Source organism: Gymnogyps californianus, chromosome Z (genome assembly GCF_018139145.2).
Source record: "Gymnogyps californianus isolate 813 chromosome Z, ASM1813914v2, whole genome shotgun sequence".
NCBI lineage: Eukaryota > Metazoa > Chordata > Aves > Accipitriformes > Cathartidae > Gymnogyps > Gymnogyps californianus.
This window is the reverse complement of record NC_059500.1, coordinates 81,685,731-81,708,782: the sequence shown is the minus strand read 5'-3', so window position 1 is coordinate 81,708,782 and position 23,052 is coordinate 81,685,731. Positions and strand designations below refer to the sequence as shown.

General features: G+C 49.1%; 1 protein-coding gene across 1 annotated transcript in view; it reads right to left on the bottom strand.

Annotated features, from left to right (window-relative positions):
* The window catches only part of CTIF (cap binding complex dependent translation initiation factor), a 112,155-nt gene that overhangs the window by 23,861 nt on the left and 65,242 nt on the right, over positions 1-23,052 (bottom strand). Inside the window, exons 8-9 of the mRNA XM_050913322.1 lie at positions 12,189-12,630; positions 10,097-10,396 (exon numbers count right to left, since the gene is read on the bottom strand). Of these exons, the coding sequence (XP_050769279.1) occupies positions 10,097-10,396; positions 12,189-12,630 (742 nt within the window). The remainder of the gene's footprint in view (positions 1-10,096; positions 10,397-12,188; positions 12,631-23,052) is intronic.

The following is a 23,052-nucleotide window of genomic DNA, read 5'->3' as shown; positions in this document are numbered from 1 at the left end:
CCACCGTCGCCAAGCATCCGATGGGCATCGGGTACCGGTGCCGGAGCTCCCTGCTGGAAACGCAGCTCTGGGCTCCTTGGGATGGGGGACAGGCGACCACTGAAAGCCGGGACCTGCAGGTGAAGTACCAGTCTGCTAAAAAATGTTATTTACACAAAAGAGCTCAGAAAATCTTTCTCAGGGGCTAATATTTACAAATCCTATGAAGCCAGGGAGTTTCTGCTATAGCAAATGTTGTATTTGGCTATTTTTTTTTAAACGGATGTAAAAGATGCATTAGTTGTTTCTGCTCATCCCCTGAAGTATGCAGGTACGGAGCACCCTACAATGCCTCCGAAGCCGCCCATCCGTGCCAGAAAAGCTGGGATTACAGAAAAGAGCTGCAGAAAACAACATTTTGCAAAACCCTGCAAAACCCCTCGACCCCTCCAAACTTTCTATCTCTAAAGGGATGCTCACGGCATATTTTGCAGCATATTGTCAGAGCGGCTGACTGTGAGCATCACCGTGTAAGACCACTGGATGGCATGGGCTGGAATATGAGAGACACACAAGGAAACACGCCTTACTCTTATTAACGAAGCAGAAATGGAAAGGATTTGTTTTTCCAGCCTGACACTATTTCCTTAGCTGGCGCACACTTTGCTCTCGCTGTCTTTGCTTTCAGTTCCCGCTGCTCCTGGACTAGAGGCGGTATCGCTGGGTTTGGGTTCCCAGTGCTGCCAGAGATGCTCCTCCTAGCCCATCTTTATTAAAAAAATAATACGTAGAGCAATAGTAATTAAAAAAAAAGAAAAAAAGAAAGAAAAGTGGAGGAATTTATCACTGGGAGGGGAAAAGGAAGCAATGGTTTTGGATGCTTGGCGAGGGGGGGAGAGCATGGGGGGGACCCCACGGGTGGCAGCACCGCTGATGAGCCCGGAGGACGTGTCACGATGGGGTGACATCACCCAGCCACGCATCGTTTGCTCCTGTCCTCAAGACTTGGATTCTGTGTTTTGCACCAGTATCAGCCCCAGCCAGGCGTGGGACAGGGACCTGAAACAATTCTCATGCGTCTCATTCCTCACCCGCCACATATCATCCGGCTCCTCCGCTCCTGGGACTCATCCCACCAAAGCCGCTTCACACCAACATTTTGCATTTGCTTGTTTAAATGTCAGCAGCAGGAAAAGATGAGGCTGTGCAAAACGATACCCACGGCGGGGGGTAAAGGGGATGTGGACTCCACGGCAGCACTGATTCTCCAAATCCAGATTTTGACAGGTAGGTACACACAAAAACATCCAGCAGTGAAAAAAACTGAGCCTAAGCCTGGCCGGGGGATGCTGAGGGTGCCCGCACTGTGACACCCACGCTACAGGTCCCACGGGACTATCCCTCTGGGGTGCCACTGCAGCAGGCCAGCTGTAAAGACCAGCCAAAATCTGCTCGGGACAGCCTGTGCTTGAGCACGTCACTCAAGCCCACTCGGTTGGAAACTGAATTTAGTACAAAATCTTGCGGCTCAGCTAGAAATCCTTCAAAAAAAAGAGATTTCCTGCTGGCGAGCACAAGAGCATCCCCCGTGTCCCGTGTGCCCACGGCTGAGCGATGCCAGGGATGGGCAAAGCACAAGCTATCCCTTTTTCCCTCCTTCCCAGGAAAGAAAAAGAGGTGCTGCCTTCTCCAACGTCCTTCTGCCCAAACCCCAGCTCTGGGCTGACGCTGGTGCCTGCGTCTGCTCTGGCCTTGGCTCAGGAGGTGACGTCCGCGGCACCTGCTTCTCCAACGTGCTCCTCTGCCAGAAGGATGCTTCATCCCCTAGCAAAGTGACTGGGGAAGGTGGGGGTTTGCAGGATGGGTCCCAGGCAGGGTGCTGCATCGCAGGGTCCCGATGAGCCTCCGAAAATCCCGTCCCCACGTGAGGCGAAGGGAACCAGCTAAGAGCAGGTCTGGGGATGGCAGGGCGGCTGCGGGAACCGGCAGCGGGGATTTTCCAACCCCACAGCATCCCAAAATCCCCACCTCGGGGCAGCTGCAATAGCCTGAGCCGGATTTATGCCGGAGCAGGCAGGAGCAGATGATCTGGCAGGAGGGTGCCGTAGGCCGGCTGAGTCCCTGGGCTGGCAAGAACATGCTCCCGCATCCCGGGCTTGGATTTGAGCCTTTCAGGAGAAAACGGAGAGCCGGAGCTGATGCCAGTCCAGCCTGGTCTGAGGGAATCTCAAGGCTGAAGTGCCCCCCCTGCCTCCAGCGTAGCGGGTGGAGGGGGGTCCTTAGGCATCTCCTCACCTCTCAGTCAATGGATAAATGGATTTTGAGGCTTTTTTGTTGTTGTTCTGCCTCTCCTGTCAAAGCCCCAGGGGGACCCGAGCATCCTCACCCACCAGCACTGGCTGGGAGCAGCTAGGAGCCCACCCCACCGGTAGCCTGCTGCCTGGATCTGGCCCAGAGCTGCAGGCAGGCTGCAGGCAGGCTGCAGGCAGGCTGCGCAGTCTGCAGTCTCCACCTAGAGCCCGGCGGAGCCTCTGCTCCGCGTTGCCTCCGCGCTGCAGCCCACGCACACGGGTCCCACCACCCAAAGACCCCTGGTCTGAACTTGGCTGGGCTTTTAGCAGGCAGCGGCAGCAGGCAGCAGCAGCAGGCAGCAGCTCAGCCAGGGATGCTCCTGACATTGCTCACCGCCAGCCTGCAGGACCAAGAAGAACCCCTGCTGAGTCCCACCACCAGTGGAAGATGCCCAGATAGGGCATCCACTGGCCAGCGGAGATGATGGGACACCACGTACCATCCCTGAGGTCACACCACATTCCGGAGCAGGGGCTGGTCCCCACCACGGCCTTCCAGCCTCGGCCCCTCCAGGGTGAAAAGGAGCCAGGAGAAACCACGCACAACTTATTTACGGAGTAAAGGTGATGGCTATTTTTTCACGACACACTTGAGCATTGCAATATAAAATCTTACCAGCGCATTGAATTCAGGTCGACTATGCCATTCTTTAAACTCTAAGGCTTTTTTTTTTTTTTTTTTTTGGCAACTTAGTCCTGCTTCCCGTCAATCTCTCAACTGCACGATGCCCTGCTACTCAAAAATAAACACCTTCTCTGTGCGGAGCCATGAGCGTGGCTGCATTGGATGGACTCCAGCCCCCAGCTACCTGCAGGGCAGTGGGGACCACCCGCTTGGCATCCCCTGTGATGCCCACTGGTACATCGGTGGCCCTATGGCCACCTCCAGCTGCAACTCAACTCCTCGAGGAGCTGTGAGCCCCAAAACCCACCCCTGGGCTCGGGCTGAGGACTGATGTGCGGTGCAACCCCGCAGCCGATTTAATGCGGGGTCTGGCTCAGCTATTCCCAGCTCGGAGGGCTCCTAGTGCTTGTGGGGCACAGCTCCTGTTCCCATCCCCTCCTTCCTATCAGTGGGAAATTGTTGCCTTTTTTTTGCACTCCGTTAAAACCCCAGATCTTGGGTGAAACTCCTTTTTGCGCTCCATTAAACCCCACCTCATCTCCCCATCAGCCTCCAAGGAAGTGATGCCCAGCGCTCCCTCGCCCCCGCCACATTCCCACGTCACGGAAAGGCTGCGAAGGAGCCGGACGGTTCCTACAGCCACTGCTCCGCTTGGGAAAAGCGGCAAGTTTAAAGCATGCAGCTCGATATTTAATCCGGGGCTCTCCAATAACTCACAGACCCGCATGGGACCTGTCTGCCAGCGCCTCCCGTAACCTCAACGGCAAAGCCGAGCGAGCGTTATTACTACGGGCGGGCGGCGATGGCTTGGCCAGACTCACGGGTAACGGCAGGGCCAGCTCTAATTGATGCCCGGCTCTGCCCTTCACCTGCCGGCGCGGGCAGGGTGCCAGCCCGCTCCCCTGGCTCCCTCTCCTGCCCGCTGCCGACACTTGCACGGGTTACGTTTGGCCCCCGATGACTATGCAAAATAATAAAGAAATTCTAATAAAATAATTAAAAATTAGAAAATTATAAAAAATAATAGAATAATAAATAATAAAATATAGATATAAAATTATAAAAGTAATAAAATAAATCATAACAATAAAAATAAGATAATATATACTCTGTTACAGAATTGCAGAGCATCTTCAGAGACACAATTGGGGGCAAACAAGAGGGAACGCATCTCCTTCCCACTCCTCCTTTTCTCTGTGCTTGAGAGGAGGAGGATGCAGGCAGCTGGGGATGCTCCTCAGAGCCACCCATGGGGCTGTGCTCCCCGTCCCCCTCCAAGTCTCTATATGTACTACATATATATGTGCGTGCATGAATTTAGAATTGCCTTTGAATTCCCATGGCGTATAGAAAATAAATCCCGTCTGCAAAGCTGCATTTAGCAGGCAGCTTTTGCTGGTGAGTCCCACCACGGTTTACAAAACCAGGACAGCGCTGTCAACATCAGCGCAGAAATGTAAGGAAGAAGGTTTCTAAGCTCTGCAAGTTTCTGCAGACCCCCAAACGAAGGTGTTTACACAAGGGCAGCATCATTTGCTATTTCTCTGCCTGTGCTGGGCTCCTGCGGGGCCGGCAGAGCCCATGCATGCATCAACTCTGAGGTTCACCACCGAGATGTCCCTCACCGCCCCCCCGAAAAGCCATGGGGAGCAGCTCGAGCCGAGGAGGCTTTCCCCATTGAATCACGACCTCACCTTGGGAAGAGCTCATTAAACTCTTCTGGAAGAGAAACCGAAGGCAGCGACGTTGGGCTCGTGCACAGATCAAAGAGACGGATGTGGTGTTGCTCCATGGAGCCGAGCGTTCAAACTCTCACCGCTGCGGCACTCAAGACACACATATTTCTGGCCTTGGGGTTTGCTCCAGGGACCTTGGGACCTTTTATTCCCCCTTAAATGCTACCTATCTTTCAGTAAAGATGTCTCCTGGGCAATGTCTTTTCCGAGACAAGTGGTACCACTGGGTTTTCGGTGCACGAACTGGACCATCTGTAATTAAATTAAATTAAAAGCAGCCACGGAAAGAGGGTCAATGGGTTTTGCAGTCAATGCTGGACATGGCGTACAGGTCAGATGCTCTCCAGCCACGCTCGGATCCTCCTGCCTCCACCTCTGTCAAACCACAAACCGTTCGCCACCGAAGACCCAGATCTTAATCATGTTAAGGGGGAAAAAAATCTGCCTCTCAGCATTAACCATGTGTATTACTTCCACGTCCCAATTCCCGCAGTATCCCCTCAGTGTCTTTGTCCTCACAACCCCTATGATGCAGAAAGGGCTGCTGTCACTGGGAGGTTAAGAAGTCGTTTGCTCAAATAAAGAGGAAGCCTACAGGAGAGGAAGGATTTCAGCTCATTCCTCCCAAATCCTCATGCGCAGCACGGTAAACACTTCCCATTGCACCCCGATTGATTCTCCAGTACCTAATGCCACAACATCTACATCCCAAGAAGGGATCCGACCTAAATTTTCCTCTTCCATCCTCCGCCTGGGCTGACGACAACAGATTTTTGGCCACCTTCCTGGCTGAGCCCCTCCAGAAGTGGTCACACCGACCATCTCAAACTCATCCGAGTCCACCGAAACACAAGCGCGACCTCTGCCAAAAACCACAGGATTCCACTCAAGTTTCTACAACCCGAGCGAAGCACAGCACCGAAGCAAGGGCGGGCCATTCCTGGGGCAGCAAGAGATTAAACTAAGCCGATGAAGAAACCCTGCGTGGGTACGCGATAGGGTACGCCGTAGGGTATGAATTAGGATGTGCAATAGGGTGTGTGATAGGGTGTGCAATAGGGTATGCCATAGGGTACGCAAAAGGGTATGCATTAGGGTGTGCAATAGGGTGTGCAACAGAGTATGCATTAGGGTGTCCAATAATGCAACAGGGTATGCATTAGGGTGTGCAATAGGGTATGCCATAGGGTATGCAATAGGGTGTGCAATAGGGTATGCAATAGGGTGTGCAATAGAGTATGTATTAGGGTGTACAATAGGGTATGCATTAGGGTGTGCAATAGGGTATGCAACAAGGTATGCATTACGGTGTGCAATAGGGTATGCATTAGGGTATGCCATAGGATATGCATGAGGGTATGCAATAGGGTATACAATAGGGTATGCAACAAATAGCCCTTCTCCACTGGCACCAAGGCACTTCCAACCGCAGGGACGTACCAGGCGCCGGCTCTGGCTGCACGCCGGCGTGCGCTCTGCAGCGGGCTCTGCTGCTCTGTGTCGAGATGTGCATTTCACAGGGTTTCTTTTTTTTTTTTTTTCTTTTTTTATTAAAAGAAGGTATCAGCCTTCTGTTTGATGTGTTGTTGGCCGCGGTTGCTAAGGGGAGCAGTGTACAATTACAGCCCCAGTGATGTCCACTCTAATAATACACTTGGCTCTGCATAGCTCAGATGCAGACACAGCTCTGCTATAAAGAGCACGGCCATTTCAACAGAGGAATACTCCAACTTATGTTACATGTGAAGGGTTTGTGGCACATTGCTTAACACTCCCCGCTCCCCCCCCCCCCAAAAAAAAGCACTGCAGCCTGGACATGCCAGTGAGTGAAACTATGACAAGCAAAAACCTCTCGCAGGAGAGTTACTTTCAATTTATTAATTAAGAAGGTATTTCTAGAGGGGTGAAGAAACCATACATGTGTCCACCAAGACGTGCTTGCATGCCTCCATCCACCCAAGCTCCCTGGGACCAATTCGGCCAGGTCCATCCCAAGGGCTTGCGCAGCCCCAAATCGCTTCTTGGACCAAACACCAAACCAAACTCAATGAGGAGAAAATCAAACCCAAATGAGCTCCGCAGTGCCGAGCCCCCGCATGGCAGCATCTCCCTGAGCTCGACCCCGTGACTCCCCTTTCCACGTCTCCCTTCGGCATCCCGAAAGGTTCGCAGCACCCAAATTCAAGACTCGGCCAAGATTTGGGACCAAAACACAGAATGTGGGATAAATTCCAACCGGAATTTTCCCGATAGATCTCCTTAGAGCCTGAAATGGTGCAATGCCGGCCGGGGGGATGTTCTGTAGAGGAGCTGCCGGCAGGGAGGGGGATGACATGACAGCATTCCTGTGCCGCGGCGCTGGCATCTGTTTTGGGATCAAAACAAGTCCCCTGAGATAAGCCGCGAACATGTGCAGCCCCCGAGCGTGAGCACCTTGTCAACAGCTGAAAATATAAGAGGAGCCAGGTTAAAAAGACAGTTTATTCAGTTTATCGCCTGCTCTGTGGGAAAACCCCTTGCTGCTTGTTTTAAGGTCCGTCGGGGTATAGGGATGCTGTCTATAGGTACCGGGATGCTGGTAGGGCGGCTGAACGGGTTAATGCATTAATTTATGAGATCCTCCGGTGGGGCTGAGCCGTTGCCATCGCAGTCCCGAGAGAAAGGGACAAACAAGCCCCTACAAAACAGGAGCATCTGCCGGGAGCAGATGGGGGGGCGAGCGATCCGGCCCCAGGCGCCAGCAGCGCTGGGGGGGGATCACGTTGATCCCGATTTATCACACCCCAGCAGAGTAATTCCCCAGCTCGCCGGTGCCCGGCGAGCTGAGCTCCTTACGTCCGGGGATCAGATTAGTCTGAAAGGTGCTAGAGAGACATAAATCCAGCTCTGGAGCAAGTGTTTTATTAAAGTTGGTTGGGTTTGGTTTTTTTTTTTTAATTAATGGTAAATTATCTAGAAATGGCTGACGGAAAATACCTGATGGTGGAGGGGCCAGGACTGGAGCTGGGTAATGTTATACCATCAACCATGTATCAATATATCATATTGATACTGAAATATATATCAATATATCATATTGATATTGATATATCAACATTGTTTCATCAACCATATATCAATGTATCATATAGATATATTAATATATCAATATGATAACCATGTTACCCCATAATATCCATATATTATCCAATATACCATATTGATATTGATAATACATTATATATCAATACCATCAACCCCCTTATTTCACATCAAGGCAGCTGCGATGAGTCTTTTGTGCTTCATACCTGGGTCTGTCTCCAGCCAGGGCTATCAAGCCTGAATGCATCACAAAAATTCCCAGTTTAGGGCTTGACCAAAGTATTCCATGAATCTGTGTGAACGCATCCGACTATTTTGGTTGGAAAAAGAAACTGTGCTTGGAGAAAGTCAAAATCCTTTACTATCAGAAAGGAAATGTTAAATTATTTAATTTCACATAGCACATTGCTTTTGACCTGTAGTGATCCGTCACCTTTTGCCCCATCAGGACATTTTTAAAAGATGTGCGGTTTGGGGCTAAGCAAATCCCTTTCGCATATTTTTCTATGCTCCAGCACGTGAACTCAGGCACCCGCACACCCTGCTCAGTCTTTGCATTTCATTTCTTCCCAGCTTTCCACAACGGACATCGCGCTCCCATCGCGCCGAGACTGGCTACATGTTCCTGGGAAGCGCTTTGGGACTCTCTGGAGATATGAGATATATTATTTATCCTACATTCATGCTATGAAGAGCTGAATGTGAAGCCAGTTATTGTTGCACATGACGCTGCAGTATAAATCGGTCTACTGGGTCTGTTGGTAGGGGTGGAAATGCTGGGGCAAGAGAAGAAAGCAAGTTGGAAGAGTCCTCCCTAACCCAGAAGGACTGCCATCATCCTCAGTTTTTGGATAACACCCTGCTGCTCCCTGGCCATCGCTCCTGGACTTTATTTTGGATTTCTTAGCATCGCTCAGCCAAACGGGGGAAGACACAAGAGTGACCTGGCATGGGAGGAGTGGGATGCTCGGATGGGTTAGAGCCCTTTCGCTGCTAAATTTGGGACTGATGTTGACAGCAATTTATCTCCTCCTGCTTTATAATAGCTTTGGAAATAAATCAATCAGGAGAAAATCACTGCCCAGTACACGCGACGGGCAGATGTGTGTTGTGCCCAAGGGCTTTCCACGGGAGAGCGGAGAAGGAGTGGGCGCAGGGAGAGATGCTGGGTTTGATACGCGCCCAGAGCAATGAGAGAAGCAAAACTGGACCAGTGACTTTGCAGAATTATCTTAGGTTACGTTAAATATTGATTTTCATTATTTTATTTCGCTCCTTATTTCCCTGCTTGCCGTGTTGCCCAAAAGCCAACTCAGCCCGCACAAGGTACAGGCAGCCAGGCACAGCATCCAAGGGATGATCTCCAACAAGAGTAAGAGGGGCAAGAAGATGTGTCAAAAACTGCTGGGCACCGAACACGTGTAGAGAACAAAGAAATGAAACGAGAGCTTTGTACGTGCCGCAGATGACACGTGTGTGTGAGGGAACGGCCAAATGGAAACGCGTATTAAATTAAGGATGGAAATTCATGGTTTCAGCTCTACATGTCCTGTCTCCAGAGAGGCAAAAAGATGGAGGTCCATGTGACGCCCTCCCCAGAAAGCAACCCCCCCTTGATGGTGGCACTACAGTAACACACGCTCCCCCCAGCAGACCGCAGGCAGTTGAGGACAGTCCTGTTTCCCCATCATCCACCATTATCACGGACCAGTTATCAGAGCCAGTGCTTTTCCTGCCCCCCCCAACTTTGCTGTCACTGATGGTTTTGGAGCAGAACAATCAACCAGTGCTGCGTACACCAATAAACAAGTCACTCAGAATAATTAGCAAATACACAAATTATTTCTGCCTGGGTTGCAATCAGAAACCAGGAGCGAGCCCTTCAGCCACGTGATGCAACCAACAGCCTACTCGGGGACCACGACTTAACTTGGTATCTCTGGTGCTGAGATGGACTTCAGCCGAAAAGGGTGGCAAAGACCCTCCACTGTAAGACCCTCCGAGTTCACTTCTCTTCACGCCATGGGGATGCTGCCACAAGCAACCCACTCATTTCACAGATGAGCCCTGGTGTGAGATACCATAATTCCACGTACAGCTCATGAAATGGGAATGACGAGCAACTTCACGATGCCCTCAGTGCCACGTTATCTACGGTAACCATTAAAGATGTGCACAGACAAAATTGCAGGTACACTTCTGTTCTCCTCTCTTCAACTGGGTTCAAAAGGAATTTCGTAACAGCTCAGCTCCTGTCCAAACGCATGGTAAGACCAGGCAGGGTGAAGCTGCAGGCTTCTAACCAACTAATTTTATCTCATTACCTGCAACATGTTGAGGAGCAGACTCCGGAATTTGGTTCCTTCCACCATGAAGAGGGCCATTTTGTCACAGAGCTTGGCTGCCGTGGAAGCAAAGCTGCGGTCCGTCACCGCTTTCTGGTAGATGGTCTTGACTATCTCCCCCAGCATCTCCTCAGAGTTGGTAGAGTTCTGGGCTTCCTCCATGAAGGTGGTGAGCTTGGAGTCAACGTCACTGCTGTTGTTCCTCATGCTGTTGAGGATTTCAATTAATTTGTCCATTTTGTTCTTTTCGGGATTGGTGGTTTCCACCGTGACTTCGTCCTGGTCCGTGAAAAGGGAAAGACAAGGCGTCTGTTACACAAGGAAAAAACAGACATATCAGCCCTTGTCCTTCCACAAACAGCAAAGGGGGAAGGGGATTGGGGAGACATATAAACAGACACAGAAAAAACAAAGCATCTTTTAGAGGCACAATGGTCTCATCTCAGCATTGAAAACCACAAGTGAATGAGTCCTGCCCCAGAAATGTTCTCTTTCCCCATTTCCCACAGCGCTCAATCCCAGAGTCCTCCCCCTCAGCTCAGGGAGAAGATGTGCTCGAGGGTCCTGAGCCAGGATGCTAAGGTCTGATCACCCCTGACTGCCTTCGGCATCTTGGACGGGTTTCTGGGGGTGTGATAATGGTGATAATGGACATTTTTTTTGCCTCTGTTTCAAAAGTGCACTGATGTTTGCAAAATGCTCAGATAACAATCCTACAAAAATATCTACTTTTTAATATACATTTAATGACCTAAATTGAGACCAAAGATGTCACATGATCCTAGCATTAGAAGAACTCTTAACTTTTCCATCTCTTGGCTGTTACACATTTCACTTCATGTCATTACCACAGAATTTATTGCTTCTTTTCTACATTTAATTATGCATTTGCCCCTTTCCCCCAGTGTAAGGCATGCATCCTGCTTGCTCCAGTCTGCTCCTTTCTCCTCCTCTAGTTCAATCTTAAAACGTGCTATACAATACCAACCTGTAGCAATTTTTCGGACAACCCCAATGCCAACCAGCAGTTGGAATTGTCCAAAACTCCCATCAGGAGGCCAGTTGTGTTGACAACACCCACCCAAGAGTGGGTGGTTACGTGATGTGTTTCTTATAAGAGTAAAAATTTGGAGGGAGAGCATTAAAATGAATGCTCTGAAAGTCTCTGCTATACTCCCATTGCTTTAAAGAACATAAAAATAACTAACAAAATCTCTTCCTCCCCCTCATGCCACATACATAAATAGTAAATGCACACGCATTCAAAGGTATACATTTCCAACATGCACTCCCATGGAATTGTATATGTTCAGGTTATTTTTGCTACGCATTTTGGAAATCTCATTGGAGATACCCCCACGGATGCATTTTCCAGTCTGACAAAAGAATCTCAAGAGAAAGAATCTGAGTTTCACAGGGGGCAAATGGAGACATTAACTCTGAATTCCTCAGGAATCTGAGGCTGAATATTGTTTCCAAAAAGGATTTCTCCTCCGTCACTTGCATGCAATAGTTTTGTTATTGTTGGGTTGTTGGAAGGAAGGGGGAAAGATAAGGGCGTTTCAATTCATTGCCGAGATAAATGGATATCAACTTTTAAGTAGCTGACTTCAACTGTTCAGCACTCAGAAGTCAAAGCTCTGTAATTGTGGAGACAAATTGCCTTTTTTAGACCTCTTTGCAAAGCCCATGAGCTCTGTAGACCGGGAGGCAGTCAGTTGGGATCAGCCGCTGGGGAAGGAGCACCGACATTGCAGCTCATGTGTGCACCAGCCTTCCCCAAGGGTCTTTGCCTGGGTAGGGGGAGAGTTCCCAGTCCTTCTTGGACAACTCAAGCTGGTAGGTACCTCAACTAAGAAGTCAAGCTAAGAGCCTTAGCTTTGTGTCAATAAAAGGCCTCCTGAAGAAGCACGAAGACACTTCAAGAGAAGTGTTGACAGTGGGAGATTAAGATAAGTTGTGTGCATTCATGGAAAGGTCCCTTGAGCCCAACCCACCCTTTGTATGGAGAATAGCCAACAGCCAGACTCCTGGAAAAAGGGAAACTCAACGTTTCCCTAAGAAATAGTACCTTTTCTTTTAGTCTCCTCCGCAGCCTGTCTTTGGAAGACTGAAGCAAATTGATCTTGGGTCTTTCCCCAATGCGCTCGTGAATACTGTCTTTCCGCTTGGTCTCTGACTCCTGGATGTACTGCTGAGACTGCTTCTCCACAGCCTCCGGGCCCCGGTGCGTCTCCACGGGAATATGCACCGTGCAGATGGAGGTGTCCTCGATTTTCAAATTCTCAGTCTCTTTGGCGTTTCTGTGCGTTTCTTTGTCGTTGGGCGAGTGCTTCTGGTTGTGGTGCCATCTCCGGTTCTGGCTGTAGCCGTGGTGGCCCGTCCTGCCTGAGGAGTGAGGGGCCTGGCCTCCTTGGTAGAGTTTCTGGTGGTCCCTGTTGTGTTTGGTGCCACCTTGCTGATGATCTGTGTGCTGCTGAGACTTGTTCCCACCAGGAAGTCTCTGCTGTCGCCTGGAAAGTCAAAGAAAGTCATTAGTTCACCCTTTTCTGCATGGTCCTGTTTGTTTGATCAACACATCTGTCCCACCAAACAGCCTGGCCCTTGGCAGGTGGGCTCTGTGGGTCTCCCTACCACAAAAGGGGAGCCAATTTCTTGGCATCTAACACAACCTAGTACCAACTCATGCCTCTAAATCTCTTTCAATAACAGGCATATTTCAGCTGAAAGTTTCCATGAACGGTTAGATAACGTGACTTTGGTTCCCAGGAAAATCTCTCCCAGGTTTCCGTGTTTTCTGTGTTGCTTCCACACTAAACCAGGGAAGACCTAGTTAGTCCCAGCTGAGCAGCGGGAAGTCAGGCAGGCAAGAAATATCAGGAGATATTTTTTTCTGAAGACCTAAGGAGCTCCTGATACATCTGGCCTACAGCATCGCTTGCTCCTCTTGCCTGCCACCTCTGCTGTACCAACACGGCATACTGCTGCATTGGTTTGCAGGGAACCATTTTAAGTGCATCAGGAATTTCTAAGTGGAAAAAAAAAAGCTAAAATGCAAATTACCGAGTAAAAGAGGTGCCCACACCAAATGGTTTTGTTTGGCCTTTCTTTATGCATGTCCTTCATCATTACTACACTGGGACAGGACGCGTGCTTGGATGAAGAAGCTGAGGACCAACCAAGCTAAGGTCAGCAAGCCCCCGTATGCTGACCGTAATCGGTAGCTCAGATGGCAGGTCCCCAAAAAAACAATGGTCAAACGGAAGAAATGCTTTGGCAGTCTCGGACATTTCAGATTTCCACGCGGGCTGCAGCGTGGCTGTCCCAAGCGGAGAAGGCAGAGCCAGAATGCCATCATCAAGGATGCAATTAAGATGGAGATGGTCCTGGCATTGGCTGCCTTCACCCGGGACAGTGCAGGGTTAGCCCTAAGCATGGCGGCAGCTCCCTGCCTGCTTGCTGCCTTTTTAACACTCAGTATTGGCTTTGAGAGCACGTGGGATGCTTTAATGCTCGGCTCCTTACAAGGCTGCTGGGAGCAGCGCTGGAGGCTCGCATGGGACATCCCCCCAGCATCATCCCGTGAAACAGGGAGACAACTGTGAGCGCTGTGGTGACCGCACCGGTCTGTATCCGTACGGGTTTTGTAGCTGTTATAAATGCCCCTGCTCAACCTCATCTCTTACCCCAAATCCCCGCCTCCATTCAGAAAAACAGCAGCATTTATTTTAAACCCGTGGCATAGCAGTTAATTTTATTTTCATCATCTGCACCGCTCGGCTAAGGGCGCTCAGTCGAAGGAAGCGGCCATTCACAAATACATTTCAATGGTCAGTGGCTAAACAGTCTCCAACCCTGCCTGCCAAAGCCATCTGCCCATCAAATCTGTATTCCTTGGCATCCCCAGGAGTTAAAACCTATTTTCTGGGGCCAACTGGCTCTTAACCATAAAGAGCGAGGCCTCGTGTTTGGCGAATGCAGGACGAAGAGGCTTGTTCATGGTGGCAGTGGAAAGAATTTGTGTTTAGTCTCAGACCACCAGATCCGGTTTTCTGAGATATTCAATGTGGGGTTTTTTTTTTTTGCAAGCTGAATGGCAGGGAATTAAAAAAAAAAAAAAAAAAAAAAAGGAGATGGGGGAAGCTTTCCTGTTTGCTGGAGCTTACAAGCATTTTATGAGTACAGATTCTCCACATCAAGTTTTCCTGGCATTTCTTTGTTTCCTCTCAGTAACGCAATCACATAAACCGCTTTGTAAAGAGCAATGCTTATTAAAAGAGGAATGTCAAAATAAAAGTTACTTAAAACCCTTATCTAGTATTAAGCCCTCACATGCTTAAGTGTGCAAGAGTTTTGCTGCTATAATTCAGCGTTTGCTTTCTGTGGTTTTGCTCTTCTCTCGTCTCAAACATCTCAGTTTAACTGTTTGGGTGCACTTTTAGTCTTGGGTTATTAGCCAGACAGGCTGCTACTGTATTTCGGTTGCAAATATTGCACAGAAATGATACAAGTTGCACACAGACACAGCTTTAATTTAAGCAGAGGTAAGGCAAAACGCCTGGAAATGAGCTGGGAACCAACCTCTGCTGTAAATTCCTGCAAGAAATACGTGCAGGGACATTTTTTTCCTAAAGACACAATGATATTATAAACCAAACCATTTCTGTTTAAGGGCTGTGAAAGAAAAAAGGTTTAAGATTAAAAAAAAAACCAAAACCAAACAGTTAAGCCAATGTGGAATGTGCAAGATTGTTCGGTTTGGAGCTTTTGCAATAGGACAGGGAGAGGACAGGCAGCTCCGTCCCTGTACAGGACAGCTAAAAGGCAATATCCCCATGGCAAGAGGCAGAGCAAACACAAACCGAAGCTCTGCAGTCACTGACCACAGGATGGAAAACACCAGAGTTAAACAAGTTAGGGAAAAAAATTTGCAAGAAAGAAAAGGCAAAGGAAGGAGAACGGCAAACAAGAAGCAACGTCCGTGACTTGGCAGCAGGCAGGGGTCTAGACGATCATCCAGCATTCAGGCAAAGACTCGTTGTGTGCTTTTATCTTCCCAACACCCCAGTGAAGAAGAAAAGCCAAGAAGAAATAGGACTCTGCAGCAAAGAAGAGCCAAAGCAGGGAGAACGGGGCCCAGATCTTAAAACTTTTTTGACTGCACAGCATCGCAAAGCCCGGGAGGTTGGGATGACCCATCCTCGCTCTCAGGTGTGACCAAGGTGCTGGGGACACAGAGAGCCCCAGGAAGGGGCAAGATGGGGACCGGGACACCCCACCACACGCACCCGCTGTGGGTTGAGTTGATGGAAACAATCTCGTGCTTGCTCAAGGGCAGGAGTGTAGGTGCTAAGATGGCAGCTTGGGGTGACCTGCCAAACTTAGGGAACCAGACCATGTGGGAACCCGAAGGCACCTCCCAACCCGGGCTTTTAGGTTTGCGATGCCGAAGGGAGGAACAGCTGAAGCTTGAATCACACAGCAACATCTCCAAGAAAAGCAAGAATTCACCCCAGAAAAATGCCGCAGTTACTGGGAAATCCTTCTTCCGTCCCTCTCTGCTCATCCTTTGCTGTAAGGACACGGTGCCTTGCGGGGGACCCTACTTCAGCTACGAGAAAAAGTATCTAGACAGCACAATGGTCTCTTACCTCTTGTCTCTATTTAACGTTAAATAACTATTTTCACTTCAAAGGCCAAATTCTGATTCAGCTCAAAACTCCCCCTGACTTCAGTGGGAGCGGAGATTTGGCTGTCGGTCAATGTGGAAACTAAAGAGACATTCAGAGTCACAAAGAAACTGCAGAAGAACTAAAAACCAAGGGGAGACAGTCAGGGTTGCCAAGCTGGAAATAGGATGATATCGCTTGTGCTATCGTTTCTCCACTGATTTTTTTATTTAATTAACAAAATGAGATACCTTTCAACAGAATTTAGATCTGACAAATGTCTGCTCTGTTGGAGAAGCCTACGCAAACAAATCTAAGGCTTCAGCTGTCTCGGTGATTACCAGCCTACGTGCTCAGAAATACGGGATTCCTGCAAGTTTTTACTACATCGTTTACTCCCAAGGAAAGGGGCTGGAAGGCACAAGGCTGGGGAAAATAACTCCAGACACGTGGACAGCTGTGGTCTAAAACACAGTTGCTCTGTCCCGTCAGGCCTGCTCATATCCCCACCCCGGAGCGAGACAAGTCCTCCGAGAGCCCCCACCATTTGTCTGGCATGTGGAGAGCCGGAGGACAACGCGGGGTTACATTCTCCTGGTGGTTGCACGGAGGTTCGGTTAGGCAATTCTTACAAACACTGAGAGGTAAGGAGCTACGTCTCCGACGGCACTCGAGACATTTACCCCGCGGCGCAGAGCACCCCGTACGGCCGAACGGACCGAGATCCCATTCGTGGGCTCAGGGACTGGGTGCTCTGGACATCCTGGCTCTTGCCTTTGAAGAACCTGCCTGGACACCACGCTTGCCCTCAATCCCAGGCAACTCTCCCACAGGACAAACCCTCTGGGGCACGCTAAGCTCCTCGCAGGGAAGGGATGCTGGTTTTGTCCTGCTTTTGTGCCGAGCCTGATACCCGGTGGGCATGGCCAGGGCCACCCAGCAATTAACAACTAATACGGACTTGCAGGCTCTCAGGCAAGAGGTTGAGAATGAAGAGTGATGCCGTGGCCAAGGTCAAACCTTCTGCGTCCCCTTCATCCTTCTGGTGCTTCAATGAAAACATTCCTCACTGCATTTTGCAGAGAGTTTCTCTCCACCCTTTCTTCTGCCCAGGCAGGATCTTGTCTCTGTTCCAGGATCAGGCCCAGGAATATGATGCTAAGTCTTGGGAGTATCTCATGATCAGCTTCGCTATTAACATGCCCGCAGTTAATTAGCGATTGCCATTATAAGGGATAGATTAAGATCTGCGGCACAAATGGACTCTGTGGGACCTTCCACTCCCATGAGCACCCCAGATCCCACTTATCTGTGACACCCCTCAAAGCTGGAGGAGCAGAGCACCCCCAAGGCACGCAGCAACTGTACCTGCGAATGGAGGACTGGTGGGGCTGGCTCTATGGGATGAAGGGCCACCTCTCTCCACCTTCTTTTTGAAAATCCCAGTAATTTTTCATTGAGGGAGGGAAACTAAAAATCCTCTTAGAGTCACCACTGAAAGAGTTAAATTCACAGAGATTGATAGCAACTGGGTTCTTCCCGGCTGTACTAGCTAGCTGCCCAGGATACTGAGCCTGAAAAGGGAAAGGGCAGGAAGAAGCAAAGTCCTCTGAAACATCCCCTGAACAAAACAATTTCTCCAGGCCCAGCCTTTCTGAACTAAGCATATTCCAGCCAGACCAGCTCCTTCACCTTGCGGGATGCAGCTCCACAAATAACCGGACTGGCACCCCCGAGCAGGCGCTGCTGGAGGGGTTTGGGCATGGCAGTGCTGCTGTAGGTCAAAAACGCTCATCATTGCTGGCTTTGGGCACCTAAGGGACATAGCGGTCCAAACTGGAGGGCCTGAAGGATCCCAGTTAGGAGCTGGTGGGATTTTATAGCATCTAAAACTGGTCCTGGAGGTCTGGGGAATATTGCTATTAATACAATGAGAAGAAAGGTCTGAATTTCTATTCTAGAGGCCTGACTTCCCCCAGAAGTATTCTTCACCAAGCCTACCTCCATCAAAGGCATTCTGATGTTTTACGCACACATACAATGATAACTCAGTGTTGCTGTGGTGCAGGGAGCATCACAGTCCAGCCACGGCCATTTTCTATCCTCGCTATAATTGAGAGTGGGAAACACTCAAATAAGCTTGACGGTTCCACACAATTTAATCAAAACCCTCAAAATCCCACAGAAAGCAACAACCACCAGCTCCAAGGATGAAGAACACAGGACTTCTGTGTGTTTTCCCTTTGGCTTTCTCTCTCAAACTGGTTTCGCTTGGCTCCAGTTTCATTTTTGTTTGCATTTTTCTTAGATGAGAAGGGAACAAGATGTCATGTTCACTCCTGAAAACAAAAATGAAATTATTCACACTTCTTTTATGCCTTTCTATCACTAGGGTTAAAGTCTATCCCGATCACTAGACCCAGCCCACGCGTCTGGATGGACACAGCATTTTGGAAGCGTAGAAATCCACCTGTCAAAATGGTGGCGACTAGGATCGAAAAATCATCTTTGAACAGTTGAGAAGTAATGCGTGCTTTAGGTCTTACACGTACGCATCCTTGAAAACATACAATGAGCTCCAAAAGACAAGCACAGCCAACAAAAACAATGCTATGAGAGTAGAGATGTTTTTGATGAGGCTCACAGCATCTGGCTGCTGGGAAAAGCATTATGAAACCTTCAGATGAGCTGCCTACCTGGGCACACTCCTCTTGTCACCACCTTGGTCTTGGGGTACAGTCGCTGCTGACAACCTTCTCTCGGGCCTGGACATGATATCTGTCTTTGTTTGCTAGAGATGATTTCATTTGACCTTTACAACATACCTAGACTCACTATAAACCAAGGAGTTAGCATTGATTTTTATGCTGAGGGTGGTGAAACGCTGGCACAGGTTGCCCAGAGAGGTGGTAGATGCCCCATCCCTGGCAACATTCCAGGGCAGGTTGGACGGGGCTCTGAGCAACCTGATCTAGTGGAAGATGTCCCTGCTCATGGCAGGGGGGTTGGACTAGATGGCCTTTAAAGGTCCCTTCCAACCCAAACCCTTCTGTGATTCCATGATTCTATGACTGAAGGGCTTCACACAGAGACACCCAAGGTGCTCACACAATAACGCATCCAAAAAATGGACGTAGGATTGACACAAAGCACGGTTCATCATGGGATGTGCTATCTTCTGCTATGGGATGCTGACTGATTTGGCCTTTCCAAACACAGAAACGGACCTGACTTCTCCCTGTGCCTTCCTGCAGCATCACTTCACACCACTGGTGTCCACTACTTCTCCCACCACAGTGATGGACACCCCATTCACAGGACCACCAGATGAGCACCCGGTCTGCAGGCTGTGCTGCAGGAGCAGAGACAGCGCTGCTGGGCTGAAAGGACACGGCACAAAGTCCATCGGAGCAGACTCAGCAAAGCGTTGAAGAGCAAACTTGTCTATTGCTGAAGTCCAATGAAAGTCCTCACATTCTGCAACGCTTGGCCGCACAGGCTGCCTGAGTCAGCTATTTTCTTCTAAGCTTCATGGAAATGAATCTTCAGGAGGAATTTAAGTAGCTGTTTTGCAACACCAGCTTGGGAAAGACATCCCAAGTACAGATGGCATGCGAGATAGCTCCAAGACAGCTCTTTAAATGCTTTACTGGATCTCCCACAAATCATTAGGGATGTCCAGATGGAGGCCCTTGTTGCACAGAGCGGGCAACCAGCTAGGAAGACACCCCCTCGGACTTCAAGGCTGACTGCCCAGACTGGTGTAGAAATCACTGCAGTGATTTCATGTAGAAATTGCTTGGAAATGGTTCTCTTCATAAACTATGAATTTGTACTTGGAATTATGTTTTTGGATTCTTAGCGTACTGTAAACATGATTGCAAAAATTACATGAAAACCATAGGAAAATACAGTGACAAAGAACTGAATCCAGTTTAGTTGAAATAGTTTAAACCTGAAAGACACAACCACAGTACACAAAGTTTCCCCAAAATCCACTGAGCGCAAACACACACGGATCCTGGACTACTGGTAAGAATGTGACTTGAATGAATATAGATTTATCTTTTACTACTTTGCAATAAAAGAGCTTATATCTCAGACTCCAGGCTGCCTCCTTTAAAAATACACCAAGGCTGATCGGTTATCCTGAGATCTGATAATCCTCCAAGAGATATAAACTTTAAACCCCTGCCAAGATGCACAGACACAGCCCACCACCATCCCTCCATGGTCCTATCCCTCAAGACACATCCTAAATAGTACGTACGAGCCCCCACCTGCTGCCTTTTTGTTCAGCTGTCTTCCTTTAGACCTCTGTGACTCTTTGACCTGCAGCAAGGAGACATCCTAGGTTTTTTCCATATCCTATTTATACCAGTGCTTTCTAGTGAAGAAATAAATGTCTTTCCTGTAGAAGCTAAGGCAAGATTTGACAGGATCTCCTAACAGCTGTCCAGACATATGAGATGACCCAAAGTCAACGGCAAGCAATTACTTCCGACACGGGGATCTGGTAAAACACCAACCCAAGGAGCAGAGATGCTTCGGACTTATGTGTGCCAGAAACCTTTATCAAACACATTAAATAAATTTCTTTAAAAATGATGCGGCATGCTATAGCATTTAGTGTAGAGCTTTGGGAGCTAGGATCGATCTGGATATTGACTTATTGCAACCCAGTGACAATCCTAAGCAGTTTCCCAAACATTTACCTAAGTCTGGCCCATTGTCAAAAGAAGAGTTGTCTCCTCTTGACCCCATTCCCGCCTCCTCTCTCGTGCTACCCCTAATGCTCGCATGGATGTGCTGAGCTGTGCCAGGGTCTGATCCACTCTAAAAATTTACTATCTGTTGGATGAGTTTCCACTCATCAGTTTGGATGGGAACACACTGCTCGGGGGGAGGCGCAGAGCTGGGTCACCTTCTGCAGCTCCAGTGCCACGTAGCTGTTGGCCCTTGCCGCTCGGGGACCAGCACCCCCAGCTTTAATCAGGAAATTGGGATGATCCGTAGCATCTGCACAACGCTGGGAATGGAGGGAGCAATGTTAGTTTAAATGAAAGAAAGAAGCCTGTTGTCCACTCGTGCCCCGGAGGCTGTCACGCTAAATAAAGACATTATCAGAAAAAGAGCAGATACTCAGCGCCTTCATGCCTGTTAATGACCCCGGCACCTTCCGAATCAATCTAGGGACTCTCTTTCCCACAGATGGTCCCTTGGAGACAGACTGCTGTGGCTTTAGTAGGAATAAATGGAAACAAAACAGTTAACAAATATCCAAAAATAGAGCGTAGTTAACTTTTTTTTTTTTTTAATATGGAGATGAAAAATCCCTGGGTGATTTACGTGCCAGCAGAGATATTAGCTGCATATAATAGATGCAATATTTTTAATACTAATATTTTGGGCTGAGACAAGAGCGGGAATGGAAAGTATTTCCAGTGCCTTGACTTCTTTATTTTGCAAACATCAGTTGCTAACTGGGGTCAGACAGAAATATTGTTTCTGCAACAAGAGCCCAAACAACTCGACCTGGCAACTTCTTCACACACTAACCGTGCCAGGAGGCCCTGCAGAGCTTCAGCATGTTGCTCCCTCCCAGGTCTCCAGGGCCAACGTCCCCAACTTGGGCTTGCAGGGAGAAGGAGCGAGTGGTAAAAGCTCTCCTGCAGAGAGAGCAGCTACTTGCCATGGCCAAAAACTGGAAGTCACCACCCAAACCGTGCAGCCACGCCACTGAAGCGCTGCTGGGCTTCTTCAAATGGGCCAGGTCTCATGGAAAGACCTTGTGTGACACATGGGATGCCATAAAACCTTTTTTTTACGCATCAAAAGCATCAACCTCTGCTTGCCCTTACCTCTCAGTTCAGTTGCCAGCTAACTTTGGAGAGCAACCTGGCAGCAGAAAGCCCTCAGTGCTCGTTCCAAGCGATCACCAGCAACGGCACATTTATATTCGAGGATTGAAAGCAGGAGAAAGAAACAAGTTATTTCACTTTATATTCACTCCAGCAACCAGCTGCTGACAACACTCCCATGAACTCGTGCTGGAAAACAACATATAGATGGATAAACCCATTTCCAGTACTGAGGAGCCGTGCCGGAAACACTCCACCAAAGAGAAAGCCATTTCAATAACAGATCGGTTTCCTAGTGCAGAGGAACCTGCCGCTATATTTCCTTCCCTCAATTCTGGCCGGCTGAAATAGCATCACGTAGACGGTTGTGTTTTGCACTACATGACACTAAAAGAGCAGACTTGAAGGGCAGTCTCATGGGCGACGGGGTTCGCACATACGAGAATCTGGTAGCCATGGGTTCACTGCAAGGTCTGCGGTGGGGGAAGGTCCAACCACAGCCCTTTCCCTCCTTTCTGCATCAGTTTCCTTGCAGGGAAAGGGGGGGGGGGGGGTGAGTGCTCTGCCAAAAAGCACTTTGAGGTTGATGGACGACAAAACACCACAGCGTTGTTTCATCTCTGGCTGTCTTCCCTGGGGACAGCTCTTGCATTGCTTCCCTGTGACTCTTCCTACAGCCAACTGGCCCAACAGCACCTCATGCTTGCCCACACGATGAGGACTTTCCTGCCAGGTTGGTTACAAATAAGTCAGTCACATCATCAGCTACCAAAGCAACACCAATACAACCAAGATGACCAAGGTGCCCTGGGTGGAGGGCCACAAAAATGATCTGAGGGCTGGAACACCTCTCCTGTGAGGACAGGCTGAGAGAGTTGGGGTTGTTCAGCCTGGAGAAGAGAAGGCTCCGGGGAGACCTTATTGCGGCCTTCCAGTACTGAAAGGGGGCTTAGAAGAAAGATGGGGACAAAGTTTTTAGTAGGGCTGTAGCGATAGGACAAGGGGTAATGGTTTTAAACTAAGAGAGGGGAGATTCAGACTAGATAGAAGGAAGAAATTCTTTACGCTGAGGGTGGTGAAACACTGGCACAGGTTGCCCAGAGAGGTGGTAGATGCCCCATCCCTGGTAACATTCCAGGTCAGGCTGGACGGGGCTCTGAGCAACCTGATCTAGTGGAAGATGCCCTGCTCATGGCAGGGGGGTTGGACTAGATGACCTTCAAAGGTCCCTTCCAACCCAAACCATTCTATGATTCTGTGATCCCAGAGCAGGCACTGTTGAACACTTCTGTTGATGGTCTTGCTTTCAAAATGGCAAAACCTGTTTCAAATTCTGACGCCCACTTTGCTGAAAACAACTGAAGAGCTCAGGTAGTGCTCAACGGGCACTTAGACTGCAGGCACA